Source organism: Salvelinus fontinalis, chromosome 2 (genome assembly GCF_029448725.1).
Source record: "Salvelinus fontinalis isolate EN_2023a chromosome 2, ASM2944872v1, whole genome shotgun sequence".
NCBI lineage: Eukaryota > Metazoa > Chordata > Actinopteri > Salmoniformes > Salmonidae > Salvelinus > Salvelinus fontinalis.
In genome coordinates, this window is record NC_074666.1 from 71310435 (window position 1) to 71337040 (window position 26606).

Sequence of the window (26606 nt, forward strand, 5' to 3'; positions counted from 1 at the left end):
GGCAGATAGGAATGCCACGAATAGAGCCAACGTGATAACATATTCTAGTCCAATAAGCATGCATAACATACACTATATATCAGTGGAGGCTGCTGAGGGGAGGACGGCTCATAATAATGGCTGGAACAGAGCAAATAAAATGGTATCAATGTATTTGAGACCATTCCACTTATTCCGCTCCAGCCATGACCACGAGCCCGTCCTCTCCAAAATAAGGTGCCACCAACCTCCTGTGCTATATATACAAAAGTATGTGGACACCCCTTCAAATGAGTGGATATGGCTATTTCAGCCACACCCATTGCTAATTGTGTATAAAATCGAGCACGCAGCCATGCAATCTCCAGACAAACATTGGCAGTAGAATGGCCTTACCGAAGAGCTCAGTGACTTTCAATGTGGCACAGTCATAGGATGCCACCTTTCCAACTAGTCATTTTGTCACATTTCTTCCCTGTTAGAGCTGCCCTGGTCTACTGTAAGTGGTGTTATTGTGAAGTGGACACGTCTAGGAGCAACACTGTCCTCGGTTGCAACACTCACTCCCGAGTTCCAAACTGCTTCTGGCAGCAATGTCAGCACCCTAACTGTTCGTCAGTAGCTTCATGAAATGGGTTTCCATGGCCGAGCAGCTGCACACAAGCCTAAGATTAATGTCTAGCATTGGCTGGAGTGGTGTAAAGCTCGCCGCCATTCGTCTCTGGAGCAGTGTTAACACGTTCTCTGGAGTGATGAATCATGCTTCACCATCTGGCAGTCCGACGGACAAATGTGGGTTTGGCGGATACCAGGAGAACGCTACCTGCCCGAATGCATAGTGCCAACTGTAAAGTTTGGTGGAGGAGGAATAATGGTCTGGGGCTGTTTTTCATGGGTTGGGCTAGTTCCAGTGAAGGGGAATCTTAATGCTACAGCATACAATGACATTCTAGACTATTCTGTGCTTCCAATTTTGTGGCAACCATTTGGTGAAGGCCCTTTCCTGTTTCAGCATGACAATGCCTAGTGCACTAAGCGAGGTTCATACAGAAATGGTTTGTCGAGATCGGTGGAGAAGAACTTGACTGGCCTGCACAGAGCCCTGACCTCAGAACCATCATACACCTGTGGGATGAAATGGAACGCTGACTGTGAGCCAGGATTAATCACCAAACATCAGTGCCCGACCTCACTAATGCTCTTGTGGCTGAATGGAAGCAAGTCCCCACAGCAATGTTCCAACATTTAGTGGAAAACCTTCCTAGAAGAGTGGAGGCTGTTATAGCAGCATAGAGGGGGGGACCAACTCCATATTAATGCCCATGATTTTGGAATGAGATGTTCGATGAGCAGGTGTCTACATACTTTAGGTTATGTACTGTATTTCTGTCTGAATGTTCCAAAATGTTGTGTCCTGCTAAAAATCATCCCTAAGTTATTCCGTCTGTAAACATTGTATGTACAGTATATAGGTCTCTCACATCAGGGTTTGGATTACAATTCCTGCTTGTTTGAAGCAGAGGGGAAGCCCTAGACGCCTGAGAAGCATATTGCAGTCACAGCCAGTTCCATGCTGGTTATATGAAATATACCACCATTGGATGAGAGAGTACCCCATGCCCAGTAGACTACACGTTGCCTGTCACACTGACACACAACTACTGAGTAGCACCGACACAGCTGCAGTGCCTGTCAAACCACAGGGATACAGTCAGAGAGCAGTGAGATGAGGGCTAGAGGAGGAGGAGGAGGATGAGGAGGAAGGAGGAGAGTCTTTAGATGTGTTCCTGTCTTCTTATCTCCTGTGTCTGGAGAGTCACTGGACCTGGGAGAGATAAGCAGTACACTGATGTTGTCTTTATTCCCTTATTTATTCTCTCTCCCTCTCTCTCCCTCTCTCTCCCCCTCTCTCTCTCTCTCTCTCTCTCTCTCTCTCTCTCTCTCTCTCTCTCTCTCTCTCTCTCTCTCTCTCTCTCTCTCTCTCTCTCTCTCTCTCTCTCTCTCTCTCTTCTCTTTCTCTTTCTCTTTCTCTTTCTCTTTCTCTCTCTCTCTCTCTTTCTTTCTCTCTCTCTCTCTCTCTCTCTCTCTCTCTCTCTCTCTTTCTTTCTCTCTCTCTCTCTCTCTCTCTCTCTCTTTCTCTCTCTCTCTTTCTCTCTCTCTCTCTCTCTCCTCCACCTGTACGGGTCTCTCTCTTTTTTGATAAAGTTGATGATTCTCTCTCATCTCTCTCTCTCCCTGTATCAGACGGGGACGTGAAGCCCTGCTCTGCTCTGTGTTGTGGTAGTGATAATGATAAGAGGCAGTGTGCTTGGCAACGCTCCCCTAGCCTCCACTACCACCAGCATCATCTATAATAGATCTACAGGTGGTTGTACTCTCTGCACTGTGGAACATAGACAGAGTTAAGCTGTGTGGCTGTGCTCTCTGCACTGTGGAACATAGACAGAGTTAAGCTGTGTGGCTGTGCTCTCTGCACTGTGGAACATAGACAGAGTTAAGCTGTGTGGCTGTGCTCTCTGCACTGTGGAACATAGACAGAGTTAAGCTGTGTGGCTGTGCTCCCTGCACTGTGGAACATAGACAGAGTTAAGCTGTGTGGCTGTGCTCTCTGCACTGTGGAACATAGACAGAGTTAAGCTGTGTGGCTGTGCTCTCTGCACTGTGGAACATAGACAGAGTTAAGCTGTGTGGCTGTGCTCTCTGCACTGTGGAACATAGACAGAGTTAAGCTGTGTGGCTGTGCTCTCTGCACTGTGGAACATAGACAGAGTTAAGCTGTGTGGCTGTGCTCTCTGCACTGTGGAACATAGACAGAGTTAAGCTGTGTGGCTGTGCTCTCTGCACTGTGGAGCATAGAGTAAAGAGCGGGGTGTTTGGTTGCAGTGGCTGAAACTACCAGCTGTCTGCAGCATTCTCTGCTGCCTCAATGTAATTCTGTCTTGCCTGGTCATTCTTTGTCTCAACTTTTCTGGTATCCTCTTTGAAATGTGTGTACCCCAGAGCCATCTAGCCACCTAGCCATGTCTCTCCCTCTCACCTTTAGGAGAGAACAGAACAACCACAGTCTTTCTCCTCATAGTCCTGTCTTTGGTCGATTGTCCCCATCTGCCTCACAGACCTGTTGCCCAACGTTGGGTCAACGTTAGGAAGTGATGCACACAACGTGTGTTTGTTTGGATTGAGCGGTAGGTCCTTGATGTGGAGTGGCTCTCCTCTCTTCTGTCCTCTCTTCTCTCCTCTGTCTGCGGCCGCCTCATCCATCTGTCCTTGTCAGGGAGAATGCCACAGACAGGATCCAGTACCAGCTGGGCAGACATCACAAGCAAACACACACTTTAGTTTAGTCTAGCACCAGTTTAAGTTTCACCACCAATGTCTGGCCTGGCCCTGCCCTGCAAGCCTTGGCATGTGGGCCTCCCATGGTCAGAGTTGGATGTGGGCCGCTCAGCTCCACAGAGCGGGAGGTAAGTGTGGGCCGTCTTTCAATATTTAATCAAAATGTTGTTAAGACTTTATAATAACTTTTATTTAGAAGCCTGATTTGCTGAACTGAGTGTCAGAGGTTAAACAAAATTGTTTCTCTGCACCAGCTCTATGCTCAGAGGGCAGAGGTTTGTCCAGCCACTGCCTGTTTAGTATTAAATGATTGGTCGTTCTGGAGTATACTGGATGTCCACTGTCTAACTGACATGTCATTTAGTTCAGAACAGTTTGGTCTCCAGCTCTGGGCCGTCAAACAGGCCTCATGTATTTAGGATTACTGAATGAGCTCACAAACTTGAACCTTCACACCATAGAGAAAACACACACACACTATACTCCCGTCCTTCGCCCCTCCCTGGCCCTTTGAGGCTTAGCTGGAAAACTCTTTCCTCTCTCTTTCTGTCATTTGTTGTCATCTACAAAGTCAGATGATCTCTGTTTCAGAAGGCTGTGATCCCGCCTGCTCCCTTGCAGCTGTCTTCCACACTGTGTGAAGCTGCCTGGGAAGTTCATACAGAAATAAGGAGGTCAGTCACAACAAGAGGAACGGAGAAGAAGGAGAATGAACTCCGTCGACTCACTACAGTACAGTTTCTCCTCCCGGCTTAATCCCCTAACAGAGTTGAACCATTGATGGTTTTACTCCATAGCCATGTCAGTCAGTCCACTTGTGTCTTAACACACTCTAAGGTGGGCTGACGTCAGAGTTGTCATTCCTGTTAGCCGTCTCTTCAGTCTTTAGGCTCATTGTGTTTTTTATTCCCTGTGTAATCAAAGGGGACAGAGCGGGCGTGTTTGGTGAGGGAGTATGTATACACATCTGTCTCCCCGGGCCGATAGACGCGTCATGGATAGCTTACGGAGTAACGGGGTTGACAAAAGGGCTGACTGGCAGAAAGAGGAGCCAAGCGGAAATGGGCCTAGCTGAGCTGAGCACACACAATGCCTTGAAGTGGCCCGAGGTATTCCCTTTCTGTAAACAGTCAGAGCTGAGGGAAGAAACTAACTGTGTGTTAAGTGCTGGCCTTTGAAGTTTGAAGTCCTGTATTGTTTAAGACAAACCGAGGGCGGAGGTCAGGGAGGGACGTGTGTGTGTACGTTTGTGTGTGTGTGTGTGTACATGTGTTTGTGGTGGAGCCTTGTCTTGAGAAAAAGGAGGAGATGCAAAATAAGTAAAGGGCTTTTTTTCTGTTTCTTTTCTTATTCTCTTGCAGATTGAGAACCCCAGGTATTTGAGAGAGAACCCTATCCCCTTGTCTCCGGTAAGTGTAAGGGAGGGTTCCCATGTGTGTTGAGGGCAGATAAGTGTTACCTTTTACTCACTCTCTCCCCCCGTCTCTTTCTTACCCACTCTTTTATTTCCATAATGTAGATATTCCTCAAATCCAGCCTGAAGAATAGCACTTTGACTGATGAGCAGACCCCAGTTGCAAGACAGGAGAAAGAGGTGGGCACTAGAACACCCACCTAACCATAGACAGCCATCTAATAACCATCAACCATTCCAGAAAGCAATACCTGTTGAGTACCTCAATCAATACTGAGGTAGAGTACCTTATGATAAGCTGTAGACAACACTCTTTACCAAGAGAGTTTCATCTATATTTTCCATAATAGTCCATTTACCACCACAAACCGATGCTGGCACTAAGACCGCACTTAACAAGCTGTATAAGACCATAAGCAAACAAGAGAATGTTCACCAAGAAGTGGGGCTCCTAGTGGCCGGGGACTTTAATGCAGGAATGCTTAAATCCATTTCCCCTCATTTCTACCAGCATGTCACATGTGCAACCAGAGGGGGAAAAAACTCTAGACCACCTTCACTCCACACACAGAGACGCGTACAAAACTTTCCCTCGTCCTCCATTTGGCAAATCTGACCATATTTCTATCCTCCTGATTCCTGATTACAAGCAAAAACTCAAGCATAGGAAGTACTCGCTCAATATGGAATTAGCATCCGGTCAGATGACGCGGATGCTAAGATACAGGACTGTTTTAAGAGCACAGACTAGAATATGTTCCGGGATTCAGCCGAAGGCATTGAGGAGTATACCATATCAGTCACCGGCTTCATCAATAAGTGCGTCGACGACGTCGGCCCCACTCTGACCATAAGTACATATCCCAACCAGAGGCCATGGATTACAGGCAACATCCGCACTGAGCTAAAGGCGAAAGCTGACCCTTTCAAGGAGCGGGACATTAATCCGGAGGCTTATAAGAAATCCTGCTATGGCCTCCGATGAACCATCAAACAGGCAAAGCGTCAATACAGGACTAAGATCCTACTACAATCCTGCTACTACTCTGACGCTTGTCTGATGTGGCAGGGCTTGCCAAACTATTACGGATTACAAAGAGAAACCCAGCCACGAGCTGCCCAGTGACACAAACCTACCAAAAGAGCTAAATGCCTTCCATGCTTGCTTCGAGGCAAGCAATACTGAACCATGCATGAGAGCACCAGTTGTTCCAAACAACTGTGTGATCACGCTCTCCGTAGCCGATGTGAGGTAAGACCTTTTAAACAGGTCAACAGTCACAAGACCATAGGCCTAAACGGATTACCAGGATGTGTACTCAGAGCATGCGTTGACCAACTGGCAACTGTCTTCACTGACATTTTTAACTTGTCCCTGACCGAGTCTGTAATACCTACACGTTTCAAGCTGACCACCATAGTCCCTTTGCCCAAGAACACTAAGGTAACCTTCCTAAATGACTACCGCCCCGTACCACTCACGTCTGTAGCCTGTAGTGCTTTGAAAGGCTGGTCATGGATCACATCAACACCATAATCCCAGAAACCCTAGACCCACTACAATTTGCATACCGCCCCAACAGTTCCACAGATGACGCAATCTCTATTGCACTTCACACTGCCCTTTCTCACCTGGACAAAAAGAACACCTACATGAGAATTCTGTCAGTGACTACAGCTCAGAGTTCAACACCACAGTGCCCTCAATGCTCATCACTAAGCTAAGGACCCTGGGACTAAGCACCTTCCTCTGCATCTGGATCCTGGACTTCCTGACGGGCCGCCTCCAGGTGGTTAAGGTAGGCAACAACACATCTGCTATGCTGATCCTCAACATGGGGCCCCTCAACTCCTGTACTCCTTCAACCACGACTGCATGGCCATGCACGATACCAACACCATCATTAAGTTTGCCGACGACGCAAAGGCCAGATAACCGACAACGATGAGACAGCCTATAGGGAGGAGGTCAGAGACCTGGCAGTGTTGCAAGACAAAGTAGCTGATCATGGACTACGGGAAAAGGCGGGGCTAACATGCCCCCATTCACATCAACGGGACTGTAGTGGAGCTGGTTGAGAGCTTCAAGTTTCTTGCAGGCACTAAGTCCTATCATTAACAAACTATCATGGTTCAAACACATTAAGACAGTTGTGTAGCGTTCACGACAATGCCTATTCCCCCTCAGGAGACTGACAAGATTTGGCATGGGTCTTCAGATTCTCAAAGAATTCGATGTCTACACCATTGAGAGCATCCTGACTGGTTTCATCACCGCTTGGTATGAAAACTGCTCGGCATCCGACCGCAAGGCGCAACAGAGGGTAGCGTGTACGGTCCAGCACATCACCGGGGCCAGGCAAGCGGTACCGGAGCACCAAGTCTTGGTCCAAAAGGCTCCTTAACCGCTTCTACCCGCAAGTCATAAGACTGCTAAACAGTTACGCAAATGGCTACCCAGACTATTTGCTTGACCCCCTTTTTACGTTGCTGCTACTCGCTGTTTATTATCTATTCATAGTCCCTTTACCCATACCTACTGTACATGTACAGTGCATTCGGAAAGTATTGAGACCCCTTGACCTTTTCCACAAAAATGACTTTACAGCCTTATTCTAAATTGAATTACATTTTTAAAACATAATCAATCCACACACAATACGGCATAATGACAAAGCAAAACCAGGTTTTTAGAAATTGTTGCACATTTATAAAAAATAAATAAAAAAACGATACCTTATTTACATAAGAATTCAGACCCTTTGCTATGACTCGAAATTGAGCTCATGTGCATCCTGTTTCCATTGATCAGCCTTGTAATATTTCTACAACTTTATTGGAGTCCACCTGTCGTAAATTCCATTAATTAGACAAAGGCACACACCTGTCTATATACGGTCACACAGTTGACAGTGCATGTCAGAGCAAAATCCAAGCCAGAACAGCGCAAACTGGCTCTAACCAGAATAGAAAAAGGAGTGGGAGGCCCCACAGCACAACTGAGCAAGAGGACAAGTACATTAGAGTGTCTAGTTTGAGAAACAGACGCCTCTGAAGTCCTCAATTGGCATCTCCATTAAATAGTACACGCAAAACACCAGTCTCAACATCAACAGTGAAGAGGCGACTCTGGAATGCTGGCTTTCTAGGCTTTATCCATAGTGATGGAGGTAGGCCTGGTCAATCTCCTATTCCATGTCAACGGGACGATAGCGTGAGAATTTGTGAATCCAAATTCTAAGGAGTAAAAAAGTTCAAGATCATAACATTAACCCAAAACTGTGAACCACAAGTTAAGTCCCATTCAAAGCAAATTGAACATAGTGCCACACTGTTGTCACTGGTAAAGAGTTTAATCTCCTTATGCATGAAAATTGTGTTCTAGGCTGCGCTTTGTGTTGCGTTTGTGTTGTTCCCAAAGGGACGATTCCGAATGCCCCTTTAAGAGAGAAAAAAGCCTGACCAGTGGTGACAGTTTTTCCTTATGTGGATTTAAGCTGAAAATCCCAGTCTGAAAGGACGCTTTGAAGTCCCCCACCCGCCTTTACTCACACTGTTAATATAAAACTGAGCATGTCTTTGACTCTAATCGCCATGGCTTTTTATGTCCCCCTGGAGAAATGCTGTACTCAATTAGATCAACTTCAGTGAGCTGGCCAAGAAGGGAGAGGGACAGAGAGGGACAGAGAGGGAGAAATAGAGAGAGAGAGAGGAAACGTGGGAGAGAGAGTGGTTCAATGGGCACCACCAACAATGCTCATCAGCCCTCCTAATGTGGTTTTTCATTCTGACTGGAGGAGAGCAGACTAATGTGGTGATATTCATTCTGACTGGAGGAGAGGAGACTAATGTGGTGATATTCATTCTGACTGGAGGAGAGGAGACTAATGTGGTGATGTTCATTCTGACTGGAGGAGAGGAGACTAATGTGGTGATATTCATACTGACCGGAGGAGACTAATGTGGTGATATTCATTCTGACTGGAGGAGAGGAGACTAATGTGGTGATATTCATTCTGACTGGAGGAGAGGAGACTAATGTGGTGATATTCATTCTGACTGGAGGAGAGGAGACTAATGTGGTGATATTCATTCTGACTGGAGGAGAGGAGACTAATGTGGTGATATTCATTCTGACTGGAGGAGAGGAGACTAATGTGGTGATATTCATTCTGACTGGAGGAGAGGAGACTAATGTGGTGATATTCATTCTGACTGGAGGAGAGGAGACTAATGTGGTGATATTCATTCTGACTGGAGGAGAGGAAACTAATGTGGTGATATTCATTCTGACTGGAGGAGAGGAGACTAATGTGGTGATATTCATTCTGACTGGAGGAGAGGAAACTAATGTGGTGATATTCATTCTGACCGGAGGAGAGGAGACTAATGTGGTGATATTCATTCTGACTGGAGGAGAGGAGACTAATGTGGTTATATTCATTCTGACTGGAGGAGAGGAGACTAATGTGGTGATATTCATTCTGACTGGAGGAGAGGAGACTAATGTGGTGATATTCATACTGACTGGAGGAGAGGAGACTAATGTGGTTATATTCATTCTGACTGGAGGAGAGGAGACTAATGTGGTGATATTCATTCTGACTGGAGGAGAGGAGACTAATGTGGTGATATTCATTCTGACTGGAGGAGAGGAGACTAATGTGGTGATATTCATTCTGACCGGAGGAGACTAATGTGGTGATATTCATTCTGACCGGAGGAGACTAATGTGGTGATATTCATTCTGACTGGAGGAGAGGAGACTAATGTGGTGATATTCATTCTGACTGGAGGAGAGGAGACTAATGTGGTGATATTCATTCTGACTGGAGGAGAGGAGACTAATGTGGTGATATTCAATCTGACTGGAGGAGAGGAGACTAATGTGGTGATATTCATTCTGACCGGAGGAGAGGAGACTCACGTGTTCACATAACTTTTTGTTTTATTACATTTTCAGCCCAGTCAGGCACCAAGTGTCACAGTCTTCCCCTCCGCTGTTTGTTGAGAATCAAGAGGTAAAAGAAAGCAGGGCCTTCGAGCCTGAAAATGGGAACTAATGCTTGGAATATTATTCTGTGTGTGCGTGTGCTGTATTAGTGTGTGTGTGTGTGTGTTTATGGTAGTGTGTGTGTCTGTGTATAGGACGTTGATAGCAGTCAGCTGTCAGTCCCAGAATGTGTGTTGAGGAGCCAGGGAGGAGAGCTGGCCAGCCCTCAGTAGTTTTATAGAGGCCAGATCACTACCCAGCGTGGCGATATGGGGCCTAGTTAAAAGGCGCTCAGAAGCACTTGACTTTCAAGAGAGGAAATGGTGGTGAACTGGGATTTTACTGTCTGGGCTGGGAATGTGTGTGTGTATCGGTGTATGTACGTGTGTGTGTGTGGGCGAGGTGAAAAATTGTTTCCTGCACCTCTTACCTCCAACCCCACAGAGGGAACAGAGAAACTCCTGCCAACAAACCTGACTGGCTTTTGTAGATGGGCTTATCTGGTTTCACAGTGGTTGTTTTATGGTCTTTTTTTTCAGTCAAACCGTCTGTTTTCTTACCCCTGGTTGCCTCGGATGGGTTCTGTATGTTTTAACCTTGGGCATGGCGTCTACTAGAGCAACAGGTTTATATCACAGGTCTGACAACTAACAGGGTCGTATTCATTAGAGGACACAGTAGCAAAACTTTTTGCATGAAAAATGAAAACTAACATTTCTTATTGGGCAAGTTCAGGTAGTCCCTCCTGGTTTCAGGCAGTTTTTTTCTCTCCATTTGGTGCCTAATGAATATGACTCAGGTCTAACCCTCAGGCATTTGTTCATGGAGCGACTGCCCCTGAAATATACATACATACAGTTGAAGTCGGAAGTTTACATATACCTTAGCCAAATGCATTTAAACTCAGTTTTTCACAATTCCTGAAATTTAATCATTAATTATTGTCCATTTCGAAGACCTATTTGCGACCAAGCTTTAACTTTAACTGCACATTTTCCGACTCCAAAACATAAACTCAGCAAAAAAAGAAACGTCCTCACTGTCAACTGTGTTTATTTTCAGCAAACTTAACATGTGTAAATATTTGTATGAACATAACAAGATTCAACAACTGAGACATAAACTGAACAAGTTCCACAGACATGTGACTAACAGAAATGGAATAATGTGTCCCTGAACAAAGGGGGGGTGAAAATCTAAAGTAACAGTCAGTATCTGGTGTGGCCACCAGCTGCATTAAGTGCTGCAGTGCATCTCCTCGTCATGGACTGCACCAGATTTGCCAGTTCTTGCTGTGAGATGTTACCCCACTCTTCCACCAAGGCACCTGCAAGTTCCCAGACATTTCTGGGGGGAATGGCCCAATTCCTCACCCGCCAATCCGACAGGTCCCAGACGTGCTCAATGGGATTGAGATCCGGGCTCTTCACTGGCCATGGCAGAATACTGACATTCCTGTCTTTCAGGAAATCACGCACAGAACGAGCAGTATGGCTGGTGGCATTGTCATGCTGGAGGGTCATGTCAGGAAGAGCCTCCAGGAAGGGTACCACATGAAGGGAGGAGGATGTCTTCCCTGTAACGCACAGTGTTTTGATTTCCTGCAATGACAAGAAGCTCAGTCCGATGATGTTGTGACACACCCCCCAGACCATGAAGGACCCTCCACCTCCAAATCGATCCCGCTCCGGAGTGCAGGCCTCGGTGTAACGCTCATTCCTTCGACGATAAACGTGAATCTGACCATCACCTCTGATGAGACAAAACCACGACTCGTCAGTGAAGAGCACTTCTTTCCAGTCCTGTCTGGTCCAGCGACGTGGGTTTGTGCCCACAGGCGACGTTGTTGCCGGTGATGTCTGGTGAGGACCTGCATTACAACAGGCCTACAAGCCCTCAGTCAAGCCTCTCTCAGCCTATTGCGGACAGTCTGAGCACTGAGCACTGTCAGTTTGAGGCCCACCGGACAAATTCCTTGGCCACTATACCTATTCTGCCAATTGGCCTGGTTTACAACTTGGAGCCCTGCTGATCCGTCTGCCGATGTAATAGCACGAGGGGGCCACAACAGACTTTCTTCCGTCGCGACGTCCCTCCAAGGCCCTTCTGTTAGCTTGCTAGCCCCGGCCCGCAAGCTGCCTGAAGCCACTCACTGGACTCCTATGATCACTCGGCTACGCATGCCTCTCGCTAACGTCAATATGCCTTGTCCATTGCTGTTTTGGTTGGTATTTATTGCCTTATTTCACTGTAGAGGCTCTAGCCCTGCTCAATACGCCTTATTTAACGTTTTAGTTCCACCTACCACACATGCGGTGACATCACCTGGTTTAAATGATATTTCTAGGGACAATATCTCTTTCATCGTCACTCTATGCACAGGTTTACCCTCACTGTATCCACATCCTACCACAACTTTGTCTGTACATTATGCCTTGAATCTATTCTACCGTGCCCAGAAATCTGCTCCTTTTACTCTCTGTTCTGAACGTACTAGACGACCAGTTATTTTAGCCTTTAGCTGTACCCTTATCCTACTCCTCCTCTGTTCCTCTGGTGATGTGGAGGTTAATCCAGGCCCTGCAGTGTCTAGCTCCACTCCCATTCCCCAGGCGCTGTCATTTGCTGTCTTCTGTAACCGTAAAAGCCTTGGTTTCATGCATGTTAACATTAGAAGCCTCCTCCCTAAGTTTGTTTTATTCACTGCCCTTGCACACTCTGCCAACCCGGATGTCCTAGCCGTGTCTGAATCCTGGCTCAGGAAGACCACCAAAACCCCAGAAATGTCCATCCCTAACTATAACATTTTCTGACAGGGTAGAACTGCCAAAGGGGGCGGTGTTAGCCTGCAGAGTTCTGTCATACTTTCCAGGTCTGTGCCCAAACAATTAGAGCTTCTACTTTTAAAAATCCACCTTTCCAGAAACAAGTCTCTCACCGTTGCCGCTTGCTATAGACCACCCTCTGCCCCCAGCTGTGCCCTGGACACCATATGTGAACTGATTGCCCCCCCATCTATCTTCAGAGCTCGTGCTGCTAGGTGACCTAAACTGGGACATGCTTAACACCCCGGCCATCCTACAATCTAAGCTTGATGCCCTCAATCTCTCAGATATTATTAATGAAACCCACCAGATACAACCCCAATTCCGTAAACACGGGCACCCTCATAGATATCATCCTAACCAACTTGCCCTCCAAATACACCTCTGCTGTTTTCAACCAAGATCTCAGCGATCACTGCCTCATTGCCTGCATCCGTAACGGGTCTGCGGTGAAACGACCACCCCTCATCACTATCAAACGCTCCCTAAAACACTTCAGCGAGCAGGCCTTCCTAATCGACCTGGCCCGGGTATCCTGGAAGGAGATTGACCTCATCCCGTCAGTGGAGGATGCCTGGTCATTCTTTAAAAGTGCCTTCCTCACCATCTTAAATAAGCATGCCCCTTTCAAAAAATTTAGAACCAGGAACAGATATAGCCCGTGGTTCTCTCCAGACCTGACTGCCCTTGACCAGCACAAAAACATCCTGTGGCTCAAAAAAGTTTTGGGACACTGTAAAGTCCATGGACAATAAGAGCAGCTGCCTCCTCCCAGCTGCCCACTTCACTGAGGCTAGGAAACACTGTCACCACCGATAAATCCACTATAATTGAGAATTTCAATAAGCATTTTTCTATGGCTGGCCATGCTTTCCACCTGGCTAGCCCTACCCCGGTCAACAGCCCTGCACTCCCCACAGCAACTCGCCCAAGCCTCCCCCATATCTCCTTCACCCAAATCCAGATAGCTGATGTTCTTAAAGAACTGCAAAACCTGGACCCCTACAAATCAGCCGGGCTAGACAATCTGGACCCTCTCTTTCTAAAACTATCTGCCGAAATTGTTGCAACCCCAATTACTAGCCTGTTCAACCTCTCTTTCGTATCGTCTGAGATTCCCAATGATTAGAAAGCTGCCGCGGTCATCCCCCTCTTCAAAGGAGGAGACACTCTTGACCCAAATTCCTACGGACCTATATCTATCCTACCCTGCCTTTCTAAGGTCTTCGAAAGCCAAGTCAACAAACAGATTACCGACATTTTCGAATCCCACCGTACCTTCTCCGCTATGCAATCTGGTTTCTGAGCTGGTCATGGGTGCACCTCAGTCATGCTCAAGGTCCTAAACGATATCATAACCGCCATCAATAAGAGACATTACTGGCTTTCATATCTGTCAATCACCACATTCTTATTGGCAGACTCAACAGCCTTGGTTTCTCAAATGATTGCCTCGCCTGGTTCCCCAACTACTTCTCTGATAGAGTTCAGTGTGTCAAATCGGAGGGCCTGTTGTCCGGACCTCTTACACTCTCTATGGGGGTGCCACAGGGTTAAATTCTCGGGCTGACTCTCTTCTCTGTATACATCAATGATGTCGCTCTTGCTGCTGGTGATTCTTTGATCCACCTCTACGCAGACGACACCATTCTGTGTACTTCTGGCCCTTCTTTGGACACTGTTAACTAACCTCCAGACGAGCTTCAATGCCATACAACTCTCCTTCCGTGGCCTCCAACTGCTCTTAAATGCAAGTAAAACTAAGTGCATGCTCTTCAACCGATCACTGCCCGCACCTGCCCGCCCGTCCAGCATCACTACTCTGGACGGTTCTGACTTAGAATATGTGGACAACTATAAATACCTAGGTGTCTGGCTAGACTGTAAACTCTCCTTCCAGATTCACATTAAGCATCTCCAATCCAAAATTAAATCTAGAATCGGCTTCCTATTTCGTAACAAAATGAAATATGCTTCATTTATGCTGCCAAACATACCCTCGTAAAACTGACCATCCTACCGATCCTCGACTTTGGCAATGTCATCTATAAAATAGCCTCCAACACTCTACTCAACAAATTGGATGCAGTTTATCACAGTGCCATCCGTTTTGTCACCAAAGCCCCATATATTATTCACCTCTGCGACTTGCATGCTCTCGTTGGCTGGCCATCACTTCATACTCGTTGCCAAACACACTGGCTCCAGGTCATCTACAAGTCTCTGCTAGGTAAAGCCCCGCCTTATATCACTATAGCAACACCCACCCGTAGCACGCGCTCCAGCAGGTATATCTCACTGATCACCCCCAAAGCCAATTCCCCCTTTGGCCGCCTTCCCTTCCAGTTCTCTGCTGCCAATGACAGGAACGAACTGCAAAAATCAATGAAGCTGGAGACTTATATCTCCCTCACTAGTTTTAAGCACCAGCTGTCAGAGCAGCTCACAGAACACTGCACCTGTACATAGCCCATCTGTAAACAGCCCATCCAACTACCTCATCCCCATACTGTATTTATTGATTTATCTTGCTCCTTTGCGCCCCAGTATCTCTACTTGCACATTCATCTTCTGCACATATATCACTCTAGTGTCTAATTGTTATACTGTAATTACTTCGCCACCATGGCCTCTTTATTTCCTTTACCTCCCTTATCTTACCTCATTTGCACTCACTGTATATAGATTTTTATTTTTTCTACTGTATTTTTGACTGTATGTTTGTTTATTCCATGTGTAACTCTGTTGTTGTATGTGTCGAACTGCTGTGCTTTATCTTGGCCATTTTGCAGTTGTAAATGAGAACTTGTTCTCAACTAGCCTACCTGGTTAAATAAAGGTCAAATATTTTATTTTTTTTAAATGGAGGGATTGTGCGCTCTCTTCCTGGTGTAACTCGAGCAGTTGTTGTTGCCATCCTGTACCTGTGTGATGTTCGGATGTACCGATCCTGTTCAGGTGTTGTTACACGTGGTCTGTCTCCCTGTAGCGCTATCTTAGGCGTCTCACAGTACGAACATTGCAATTTATTGCCCTGGCCACATCTGCAGTCCTCATGCCTCCTTGCAGCATGCCTAAGGCACGTTCACGCAGATGGTCATCTTTCTTGTTGTGTTTTTCAGAGTCAGTAGAAAGGTCTCTTTAGTGTCCTAAGTTTTCATAACTGACCTTAACTAGTTAAGTGGGATCTAGGTATATTTAACTTTTGTACTAACTGTTCAAAAGATGCAAAATGAATGTACAAGACGTTCAGTGAGGAGATCCCTTCTCCAGCCCAGATATAAAACGCCCTGTCTAATAATGATGGAGAGAATGTATGGTTCTTTAATAATGGGGCAGAAGTTGAAAATTCACTGAGACCAAACGATCGCCTGAAATGTTTCCAGATTTTTAGAGAATGTTTCATAATATGTTTTTTAATGTATTTGGAAACCGGCTCAGGTAGTTTAGAGCAGAGTAAGACAGATATGGGGGTGTTCAATGAGATATCCAAGGTCAACCATTTTGGTGATAAAGCCAATGTTTAAAATACATGTATTAAATTCCTTCTTTTCTGTTTGCCAGAAAATCTCCCCATATAATGTAATAGCCTGAATACAGTCCACAGTGGTTTATAAATGGATATTGGAGGTCTGTGTTTCTTTGGAATCTGTGACACTCAAAATGTTTTCTTTCTTTTCAATCAGAGTTGACAATAAAGGGGGGTTTGGTGGATTTTCGGCAAGTCCTAGCCCTGCAGGGTGGAGTTGTGACCACACACACACACACACACACACACACACACACACACACACACACACACACACACACACACACACACACACACACACACACACACACACACACACACACACACACACACACACATACACACACACACACACACATACATACACACACACACACACACACACACACACACACACACACACACGACGCCTCTTCAGAAGTGTCTCAGTGACTCACTCTGACTCCATCCTCGCCACCTGAATCTTATCATCTCCTGTGGTTCCACATTAAGCCCCGTACGCAGGCCTCGCCCACCATGGCGTGGCTCGTCTGACCACCAGCAGGAAATGACCTGCGGCTGGTTCTGGTCCTCTCCATATGTTGCTAAGCCCCGACAGCCAGTTCCTATTTTAAGGAACTCTGGGCTCTCACACCAAGCTCATCCCCAGTTCAGCTACTGACTACATTGATAAGTTGATAAGATCGCTGACTGTACCAGTTCAGCTACTGACTACATTGATAAGTTGATAAGATCGCTGACTGTACCAGTTCAGCTACTGACTACATTGATAAGTTGATAAGATCGCTGACTGTGCCAGTTCAGCTACTGACTACATTGATAAGTTGATAAGATCGCTGACTGTGCCAGTTCAGCTACTGACTACATTGATAAGTTGAGTAAGTGTGTCGTAGCGTGGCAGCTGGAGCAGACGTTGATGTTGAGACACTTTAGTCTCATATGGTCATCTATTTTCACCCATGGTTGAGGTTACAAGTGTAGTCCTTGTAATCCCCTCTACACACACCCTTACTGTGCTGGGCTCACACCACAGGTGCTATGGGATGGGGCCGTGGCATATTCAATGAAATTATCCAAGACCATTCAGCCAGTCCCACCCATAGGGTTAGAATTAGGCTTACGTGATGTGATTGCTTTGGCACATGCAGATGTGTTGATACATGCAAACAGAGCGAGAGAGAGACTACATTTCCCCTGGTACTTCTGGGGTTCTCCTCACAAGCACCATCACAGGGCTCTGTGTGATTCTTCCTCTAATGGCTGCAGCTCGGCCAAACGGGTCTGGAGCTGAGGTTCAGTTTCCAATCTGCCCATGCTTTCCAAAGGCATAATGATGCAACTGCTTCCATGCCTGGGTCCTAAGGGAAGGCCTCTCAGCTCTGTGTTAGATTCAGACGACTAGCCCCTCTTATCTGATTGTATGATTGTGGTTAAAGGACAACACTGGGCCTTGTGAAGTTCCTAAGGGAGCTCTCTATGTAGTGGCTTTTAGTGTAAAATGGCCGACGATCCAAAGGCAGGCGTATGGTACTCAGATATTCTGTCTTTTCTTAGATTGAATGGGTATTGTTTTTGTTAGTTATGCACTTTATGTCCTTAAAGGGACCTACCTCCATGTTGAATAGTAGTAGTGAATTGTTTTAGGAAGAAATGTTCTGTCACATTAAGTGACATTCAAAAGTCTTTCCTTTTAAAAACTTTGTTGGTTGTAGTGTTTTGCATTTTACCTCAAAGTACAATTATCATGCGAAGATCCATTAGCTTCTCCTCCCACTGGAGGAATGGCATGTTAAGGGTGTTCAGTAGATAGCTAGCAGGGCACTGCAGAGGGAATATTCTCTAACATCTGTGTTTATGGAAGATGAAAGCTCTATCAGGGCATTGTAGTTCTGCTGCAGAACAAGATACACAAACACAACCCTGCTTTGTGGGTCCAGCCGTTAGCAGACATTATGTGAGCGCGTTCCCCAAGGGGGAAAAAGGCTCGACCCAGGGTCGCTTCTGAGAAAAGAAAAGTGAGAGCAGTTGCTTCTGTCTTTTTCTTTCCGTCTCCCTCCTCCCTCTCTATCCTTTCCTTTCTCAACACACCTTCACCCTTTACCTCCTATCTCATCCTTCCCTCATCTCATCTCCTCTCTCCTGAGCTGGGTGTCAACAACATGGCATCTAAGAGAGAAACAACTTTTCAAAAGAAAAGCCACTGTCACACAGAGATGCCTGATTTTGAAGCTTCTCCGAAACCTGAGGTGTGCGCGTCTCTCTCCTTCCTCCTCTCTCCTTCCTCCTCTCTCCTTCCTCCTCTCTCACTCCTCCTCTCTCCTTCCTCTTCTTTCTCTCCTCCTCTCTCCTTCCTCCTCTCTCCTTCCTCCTCTCTCCTTCCTCCTCCCTCCTCTTTCTCTCCTCTCTCCTTCCTCCTCTATTCCTCCTCCTCTCTCCTCCCTCCTCTCTCCTCTTTCCCTCCTCCTCTCTCCTTCCTCCTCTCTCCTTCTTCCTCTCTTCCCTCCTCCTCTCTCCTTCCTCCTCTCTCCTTCCTCCTCTCTCCTTCTTCCTCTACTTCCTCCTCTCTCCCAGTTTTCCTTCCTCCTCTCTCACAACTCTTCTCTCCGTGCTCCTCTCTCCCTGCTCCTTTCTCCCTGCTCCTTTCTCCCTGCTTCTTTCTCCCTGCTCCTCTCTCCCTGCTCCTTTCTCCCTGCTCCTCTCTCCCTGCTCCTCTCTCCCTGCTCCTCTCTCCCTGCTATCTCGCTCCTCCTATCTCCTTCTTCTTGCTCTCCTTCCTCCTATCTCGCTTGTCCTCTTCTCTCCCTCCTCTTTCTCTCCTTCCTCTTTCTCTCCTTTCTCTTCTCTCCCTCCTCCTTTCTACTCTTCGCTCCTCCTCTCTCCCTGCTCCTCTCGCGCTGCTCCTCTCTCGCTCCTACTCTCTCGCTCCTCCTCGCTCCTTCCTCGCTCCTTCCTCTCTCCTTCCTCTTTCTCTCCCTCCTCATTCTCACCTTCCTCTTTCTCTCCCCCCTCCTCTCTCCTTTCTACTCTTTCGCTCCTCCTCTCTCACTCCTTCTCTCTCCTTCCTCCTCTCTCGCTTGTCCTCCTCTCTCGCTCCTCCTCTCTCCTTCCTGCTCTTCCTCTCCCCCTCCTCTCTCTCTCGCTCCTACTCTCTCGCTGCTCCATTCGCTCCTCCTCTATCCCTCCTCTTTCTCTCCGTCCTCCTTTCTACTCTTCGCTCCTCTTCTCTCGCTCCTCCTCTCTCCTTCCTACTCTCTCCTGTCTGCTCTTCCTCTCTCCCTCCTACTCTCTCCCTCCTATCTCCCTCCTCCTCTCTCCTTCCTACTCTCTCCTGTCTGCTCTTCCTCTCTCCCGCCTACTCTCTCCCTCCTACTCTCTCCTTCCTACTCTCTCCTTCCTCCTCTCTCGCTCCTCCTCTCTCCTCCTCTCTCCTCCTCTCTCGCTCCTTGCTCCCCCTCTCTTGCTCCTCCTCTCTCCTTCCTCTTCTATCCCTCCTCCTCTCTCCTCCTCTCTCGCTCCTTGCTCCTCCTCTCTTGCTCCTCCTCTCCTCCTCTCTTGCTCCTACTCTCCTTCCTCTTCTCTCCTCCTCTCCTTCCTCCTCTCCTCTCTCCTTCCTCCTCTCCTCTCTCCTTCCTCATCTCCTCCTCTCTCCCTCCTCTCTTGCTCCTCCTCTCTCCTTCCTCTTCTCTCCCTCCTCCTCGCTCCTCCTCTCCTTCCTCCCCTCCTCTCTCCTTCCTCCCCTCCTCTCTCCTTCCTCCTCTCTCACTCCTCCTCTCTCCCTCCCTCTTTCTAATTTCTCTGTAAACCATTTTTCAAATGCCCCTGATGTAGTTTGACAAACTTTCTAAAAAGCCCATTTGAAGAGGTGATGCGAAAGTGACACCCACTTGTTTTGGAGCGCCGCTGGAAAATCTACGAGACTCCCTCACTTCAATCAGCCTAATCTCTCCTCCAACAAGTCTCCTGTGGTCTCAGAGATTGCACAAGAAAATGCTGGTAATTGAATAGAAAAGAAAGCGAAACGAGAGAGAACATCACATGGCACCATTGAAGGAGGATAAGTCTAGCAGATTTAGTTGAAGTTGTGGGATAGTGGCAGCAGTAGTTTACAATAGGACTCATCTAGTTTGAATGTAGAAGACCCTGGGAATGAGTACGATACAGATCCTTGTTGCTCCAAAGCAAACATTAGCGTTGTTGTGAGAATGAATGGGGCAGGTATTGGCTAGTTTGTCAAATGTCAATACAATAGGGGACTTAACCATCTAAGCTACCTCCGCAGATACAGGTTACATGACTGCCCAAAAGGTATTTTCCAACCTGGAAGGACGTATTTGTCACTGAGCCCCAGAGTTGAGCAATGCATCAAAGCCTCCAGTGACTAAAACCTGTGAGTAAGTACATTAGTCACAAAGCAATAGGAACTCATCCTGTCTAATTCCCGTTTGTGTTGACAACATTAGCAAACTCTTTTTTCCCACTGACTGGATGACTGTGTGTCTGTTGGCCCCAGAGCTGCCAAGTCCTGAGGCCAGACAGTTCTACAATGGCACACCAGATCAGGAGCACATGTCATGCCTTCTCCTCACCCAGGGGCAATCAGATCAGGTAGACTACTAGACACAGTGAGCCAGTAGGGGAAGATGTTAGCAAACACAGTTAGCAAACACAGTTAACAAACACAGTGAGCCAGTAGGGGAAGATGCCCGTACAGGGCTAGCCACGGGACAGGGTGGCCTCTCCTATCAGTCTCCCCACATGTTGGTGAGAGCGTCTCGTTAGCCAGATGAAAGAAGTAGGGGAAGATGTCCGTACAGGGCTAGCCACGGGACAGGGTGGCCTCTCCTATCAGTCTCCCCACATGTTGGTGAGAGCGTCTCGTTAGCCAGATGAAAGAAGTAGGGGAAGATGTCCGTACAGGGCTAGCCACGGGACAGGGTGGCCTCTGCTATCAGTCTCCCCACATGTTGGTGAGAGCGTCTCGTTAGCCAGATGAAAGAAGTGGGGGAAGATGTCCGTACAGGGCTAGCCACGGGACAGGGTGGCCTCTCCTATCAGTCTCCTCACATGTTGGTGAGAGCGTCTCGTTAGCCAGATGAAAGGCCTGAGTCCGCCAGTATTTTACTCAGGAAACCTGAAGCCACAAAGCAACATAACCTCTGGCAGGGCTGATGAGAGGGATATATGACTTAGGAGGAGCTGTGTTAGGTAGACACTGAGAAGGTATGGGGTTGTCGTTTAGTATTAAGCCCACTCTGTAATAGCAAGCCGTATCTGAACGTGGATGTTCATGTGTACTTGGTTTGAGTGTGTGAGTATAAATATGTAGAATTACTATTGTAGATGTGTGTTACTTTTTCTGTGTGTGTACACTTCTGGCATATTAACTAAGTGTGTATTATTTTCCTATGGCATTGTGTGTGTGTGGGAGTGAATGAAGGGCTCTGGGAGCTCTGTCTTGACATGCAGATTCAGACAGTTGAACTGTTGATCCCCTGTATATTGAGCTGAAATGAAAGGAGCCGACTGTCAGTGGATAACTGTAACCTACATAATGCATTGTTCTCTCTGGCCAAGCCTGTTCCTGTCACTGACTAATACTGTATTTCACTATTATCTCACACACACACACACACACACACACACACACACACACACACACACACACACACACACACACACACACACACAGACACAGACACAGACACAGAGAGAGAGAGAGTTGGGTCTGGTACATCCCTCCTACACACATTTCAAGTCCTGTTTGTAGATGAATACATTTGGAAATTTTTATGAAGCTTGATTCATTGTTGCCGTTGCTATTTTGTCCATCTCCTGTGCTGCATTTGATGATGTCTGTATTGCCCTCTCTGTCTGTCATGGTGCTGTGTGTCTCTGTGCAGGCAGAGATGAAGACTAAAGTCCTGGAGGCCAAGCACCAGGAGGAGAAACTGAAGATGCAGCAGAAGCACGACGCAGACGTGCAGAAGGTCAGAGTGCTGACTGATTTATCAATGAATTATTTGAATTATTTAATATGTTTGATTATTTGGTATTTTAGATAAATTCACACATACAGCCATAATATCATCTGTAGGGAGGTTATAGTACCGCCCAGACATAAAAGCATGAATTGAAATGATGGAGGACAAACGCACAGTGAAGTGAGACAGTGCAGAAGGTAGGTATAACCTGCATGTTCCCTGCATCCTTCACCACTCCCACCCTGACACTACATCTGATGTGGTTTTGGCTGGGCTCACACCCTTTTCTCCTTCCCTCCTCCCTGGGCTCCTCCACTAAGACAAATAGCTCTTCAGCATCCTACTCAGACCCTCTTCAAAGCTCCTTGTAGTCTTGGTGGAAATGGCTGTGAAGTCTGAGTAGCACCCTGTTAGTTTCATTTCACCAGGGGTGTATCGGCTCAGCTCCACATCCAACACCTGGGATCTGTCAACTTCCTCCCAAAACGTCTGCTTTCATTGTTGCCACAGAATATTGAAATAAAACAGAAATAGCCCCATTTTCCCTCTGTTTAAACGGTTGATGAACTCTTTGTCTCTGACAGGAGACACGGTGACAGCTCCTCCACTACTCAGCCTCTCCCGCTCTCTCTCCATCCCGCTCTCTTTAATGGCGCTGTCATTGCAGGCAAATCATACTAATTGTGTACAGATTGCGAGCGATGTCGGATTCAATTTGTTCCTGTTTACCCGGGCGTCTGACTAATGGCTTCAAGGGGGAGTGGGGGTGGAGTAGGGACTTTAACAAGCCCATTCAAAGGCGCATGGGGAAGCTGGCTAGCGCTAGTTTTAATTAGCACCAGGTAGATGAATTATGGATGAGTGTGTGGTGCTGATGGTGGTTAGACTGGTCATCGTCTCATAGATAACATGAGAGAGGATAACGAGAACAGGTCTGATATGGTATGTATAGGCATGTATCAATAGTGTGTGTGTGTGGTCGCACGATAGCTATATAATTAGCTCAGGCAGACCTGTATTTGTTTTTTTAAATGACAGTGTTGGAGCGCATCAACAAACAGGGTTTAATATCTCCATCTAGAAGGCACTGCCCTAGGAGCAATCCTCTAAGGATCTGAGTCGGCTAGAATACCACGATAGTGAACAACTTTTTTTCATAATGCTGTGTAGCCTAGATTATCAAGCTCCATTGAGACTGTAACGAGATGGTTAACAAATAACAACCCATATTGTACATGGTCAGATTGCTATGCTATCTCAGATTGCTGTATGCTATGCCTTTGTGTGTAATGTAATGGCACCTCTTCCTCCAGACAGTGGGATAGTATTAGTGTCTAGTCAGTCAGACTGGCTGGAGTCTCTCTGCAATAGAGATGTTATAAAAGACCCACAATTACCGTCCTAAAAGCTGTCGTTCCTCTGCTCCCAGTCCCTCTGGACCCCATCTCTGACACCCCGTTATGACGGCCCTCTACGTGTGCCCAAAACACACCCTCCTCTCTCCTCTCAGGAAGGCCGATGGGAAAATGGGAAAATTGGACGTCCCTAAATGTTCTGTGAACTTTCCTTTACCCCCCTTCACTCCCTTCCCTTTCATGTCTCCCATCCCACTCACTCTGGCCACAACAGGCTTAGACACAGAGTGCACTTCTAACAGACAAAACCCAGGACAAATAACCCTCTGATGGTCCCTGGGACTGTTTAGGAGGGGAAATAATCTCTCTTACAGGGGGGTTTGATCAAATCTCCACCGTGTGTATCAAAAGACAAGGTGGCGCTGTGAAATGGTCCACAGTCCTGAACTTGTGTTGTTTCTCTCTCTCTCTCCTTCTCTCTCTGTCTGTCATGTGTTGTAAAACCGCCTCTTTCATGGTCAGGTCCCGTCTACTAATGCAGCTCTGAGGATATCATCATTCCCAATAACACTGATTAGCCTCCTAGCATGTACTGCTATGCATAACTGTAATCAGTTCAGTACAATGGAGAGCCCTGTGCTCATAGTTTCTAAAACAATGTACTTTGTTATTTTTTAAACATTTAGTTTCACTCATGCATGTGATATTTTATTTGATGTCCGCATTGGAAGGGGCTGCTCCACCTCCTGTTATGAGATGTGTTTGGGGATGGGAATTCTGTTGATGTTGTGTATCTCTCATTAAATCAAATCAAATATTATTGCACACACACACACACATATCCCTGTTAGTGAGAATTTCTGCTTTGCCAAGATAATCCATCTACCTCACAGGTGTGGCATATCAAGAAGATGATTAAACAGCACAATCATTACCCAAGTGCACCTTGTGCTGGGACAATTAAAGGTCACTCTAAAATGTGCAGTTTTGTCATAACACAATGCCACAGATATCTCAAGTTTTGAGGGAGCATGCAATTGGCATGCTGACAACAGGAATGTCCACCAGAGCTGTTACCAGAGAATTTGATGTTAATTTCTCTACTGTTAGCCCCCCCCCCCCCCCCATCTACTGTAAGCCGCCTCCAAAGTCGTTTTTAAAGAATTTGGGAGTATGTCCAACCGGCCTTACAACCACAGACCACGTGTAACCATACCAGCCCAGGACCTCCACATCTGGCTTCTTCCCTTGCAGGATCATCTGAGACCAGCCACCCGGACAGTTGATGAAACTGTGGGTTTGCACAACTGAAGATTTTCTGAACAAACTGTCAGTAACCGTCTCAGGGAAGCTCATCTGCATGCTCGTTGTCCTTACCAGGGTCTTGACCTGACTGCAGTTTGGCGTCGTAACCGACTGCAGTGGGAAAATGCTCACCTTCAATGGCCACTGGCACGCTGGATGAGTGTGCTCTTCACGGATGAATCACAGTTTCAACTAGCAGACAGCGTGTATGGCGTTGTGTGGGTGAGCGGTTTGCTGATGTCAATGTTGTGAACAGAGTGCATAATGGGGGAGGTGAGGCTATGGTATGGGCAGGCATAAGCTATGGACAACAAACACAATTGAAAGCACAGAGATACACCGTGACGAGATCCTGAGGCCCATTGTCATGCCATTCATCCGCCGCCATCACGTCATGTTTCAGCATGATAATGCACGGCCCCATGTCACAAGGATCTGTACACAATTCCTGGAAGCTGAAAATGTCCCAGTTCTTTCATGGCTTGCATACTCTACAAACTTGTCACCCATTGAGCATGTTTGGGATGCTCTGGATCAACGTGTAGGACAGCGTGTTCCAGTTCCCACCAATATCCAGCAACTTCACACAGACATTGAAGTGGAATGGGACAACCACAGGCCACAATCAACAGCCTGATCAACTCTATGCAAAGGAGATGTTGCGCTGTGTGAGATAAACGGTGTTCACACCAGATACTGACTGGTTCTGATCCACACCCTTACCTATTTTTTAAGGTATCTGTGACCAACAGATGCATAGCTGTATTCTCAGTCATGTGAAATCCATAGATTAGGGCCTAATGAATATTTCAATTGATTGATTTCCTTATATGAACTGTAACTCAGTAAAATCTTAGAAATTGTTGCATGTTGCGTTTATATACCTCTTTATGTACCTCAGCCCTCTTCACGACTGTCTTGGTCTGCTTGGACCATGTTAGTTTGTTGGTGATGTGGACGCCAAGGAACTTGAAGCTCTCAACCTGCTCCAATGCAGCCCAGTCGATGAGAATGGGGGCGTGCTCGGTCCTTCTTTTCCTGTAGTCCACAATCATCTCCTTAGTCTTGATCACGTTGAGGGAGAGGTTGTTATTCTGGCACCACCTGGCCAGGTCTCTGACTTCCTCCTTATAGGCTGTCTCATCATTGTCGGTGATCAGGCCTACCACTTTTATGTCATCAGCAAACTTAATGATGGCATTGGAGTTGTGCCTGGCCATGCAGTCATGAGTGAACAGGGAGTACAGGAGGGGACTGAGCACACACCTCTGAGGGGCCCTTTAACTGTGAGGGTGCTGCTCTCTCTTTGTATTGGCACCTTGACTCGTCTAGCTTTCAATTAGAGACAGCTGGTGGCAATCAGTGACCTAATCACTCAACCTCAGGTGTAGCAACTATACAGTATTGCTCCATTATGGACCCTGTCCAGAAACAACCCCTAGCCCGTTCCCCAGGCACTTCATGTAGATCTGAAAGAATTGGATAGGTGTGGTAGTCCACCCGGCTGATTATTTTGCCATCTTGCTTATACCTATCCAATCCTTTCAGATCTACACAAGTGTCTAGTGCTAGGGGTTGGTTCTGAACGGGGCCTTGGGCTACTAATTTAAGTGGTTCACTTTCAATAAGTCTAGCTTGCAAAGGTATGAAGACACACATGTTGCACCCACCACAGTGCACTGAATTCATATTGAAGCACATCATTTCTAATGAGCAAGTTCCTGAATGTTATGCTCAGATATGTCCTATATATCTGCATACCCAGGCAGATAGCCTAGTGGTTAGAGCGTTGGACTTGTAACCGAAAGGTTGCAATATTGAATCCCCGAGCTGACAAGGTAAAAACCTGTCGTTCTACCCCTGAACAAGACAGTTAATCCACTGTTCTT

At 46.8% G+C, this 26606-nt stretch overlaps 1 protein-coding gene across 2 annotated transcripts in view; it reads left to right on the plus strand.

Annotated features, from left to right (window-relative positions):
• The window catches only part of cep112 (centrosomal protein 112), a 57820-nt gene that overhangs the window by 12295 nt on the left and 18919 nt on the right, over window positions 1-26606 (plus strand). For both annotated transcript variants that reach the window (XM_055884318.1, XM_055884326.1), the window contains exons 7-9: window positions 4677-4724; window positions 4835-4909; window positions 21977-22063. In XM_055884318.1, the coding sequence (XP_055740293.1) occupies window positions 4677-4724; window positions 4835-4909; window positions 21977-22063 (210 nt within the window). The remainder of the gene's footprint in view (window positions 1-4676; window positions 4725-4834; window positions 4910-21976; window positions 22064-26606) is intronic.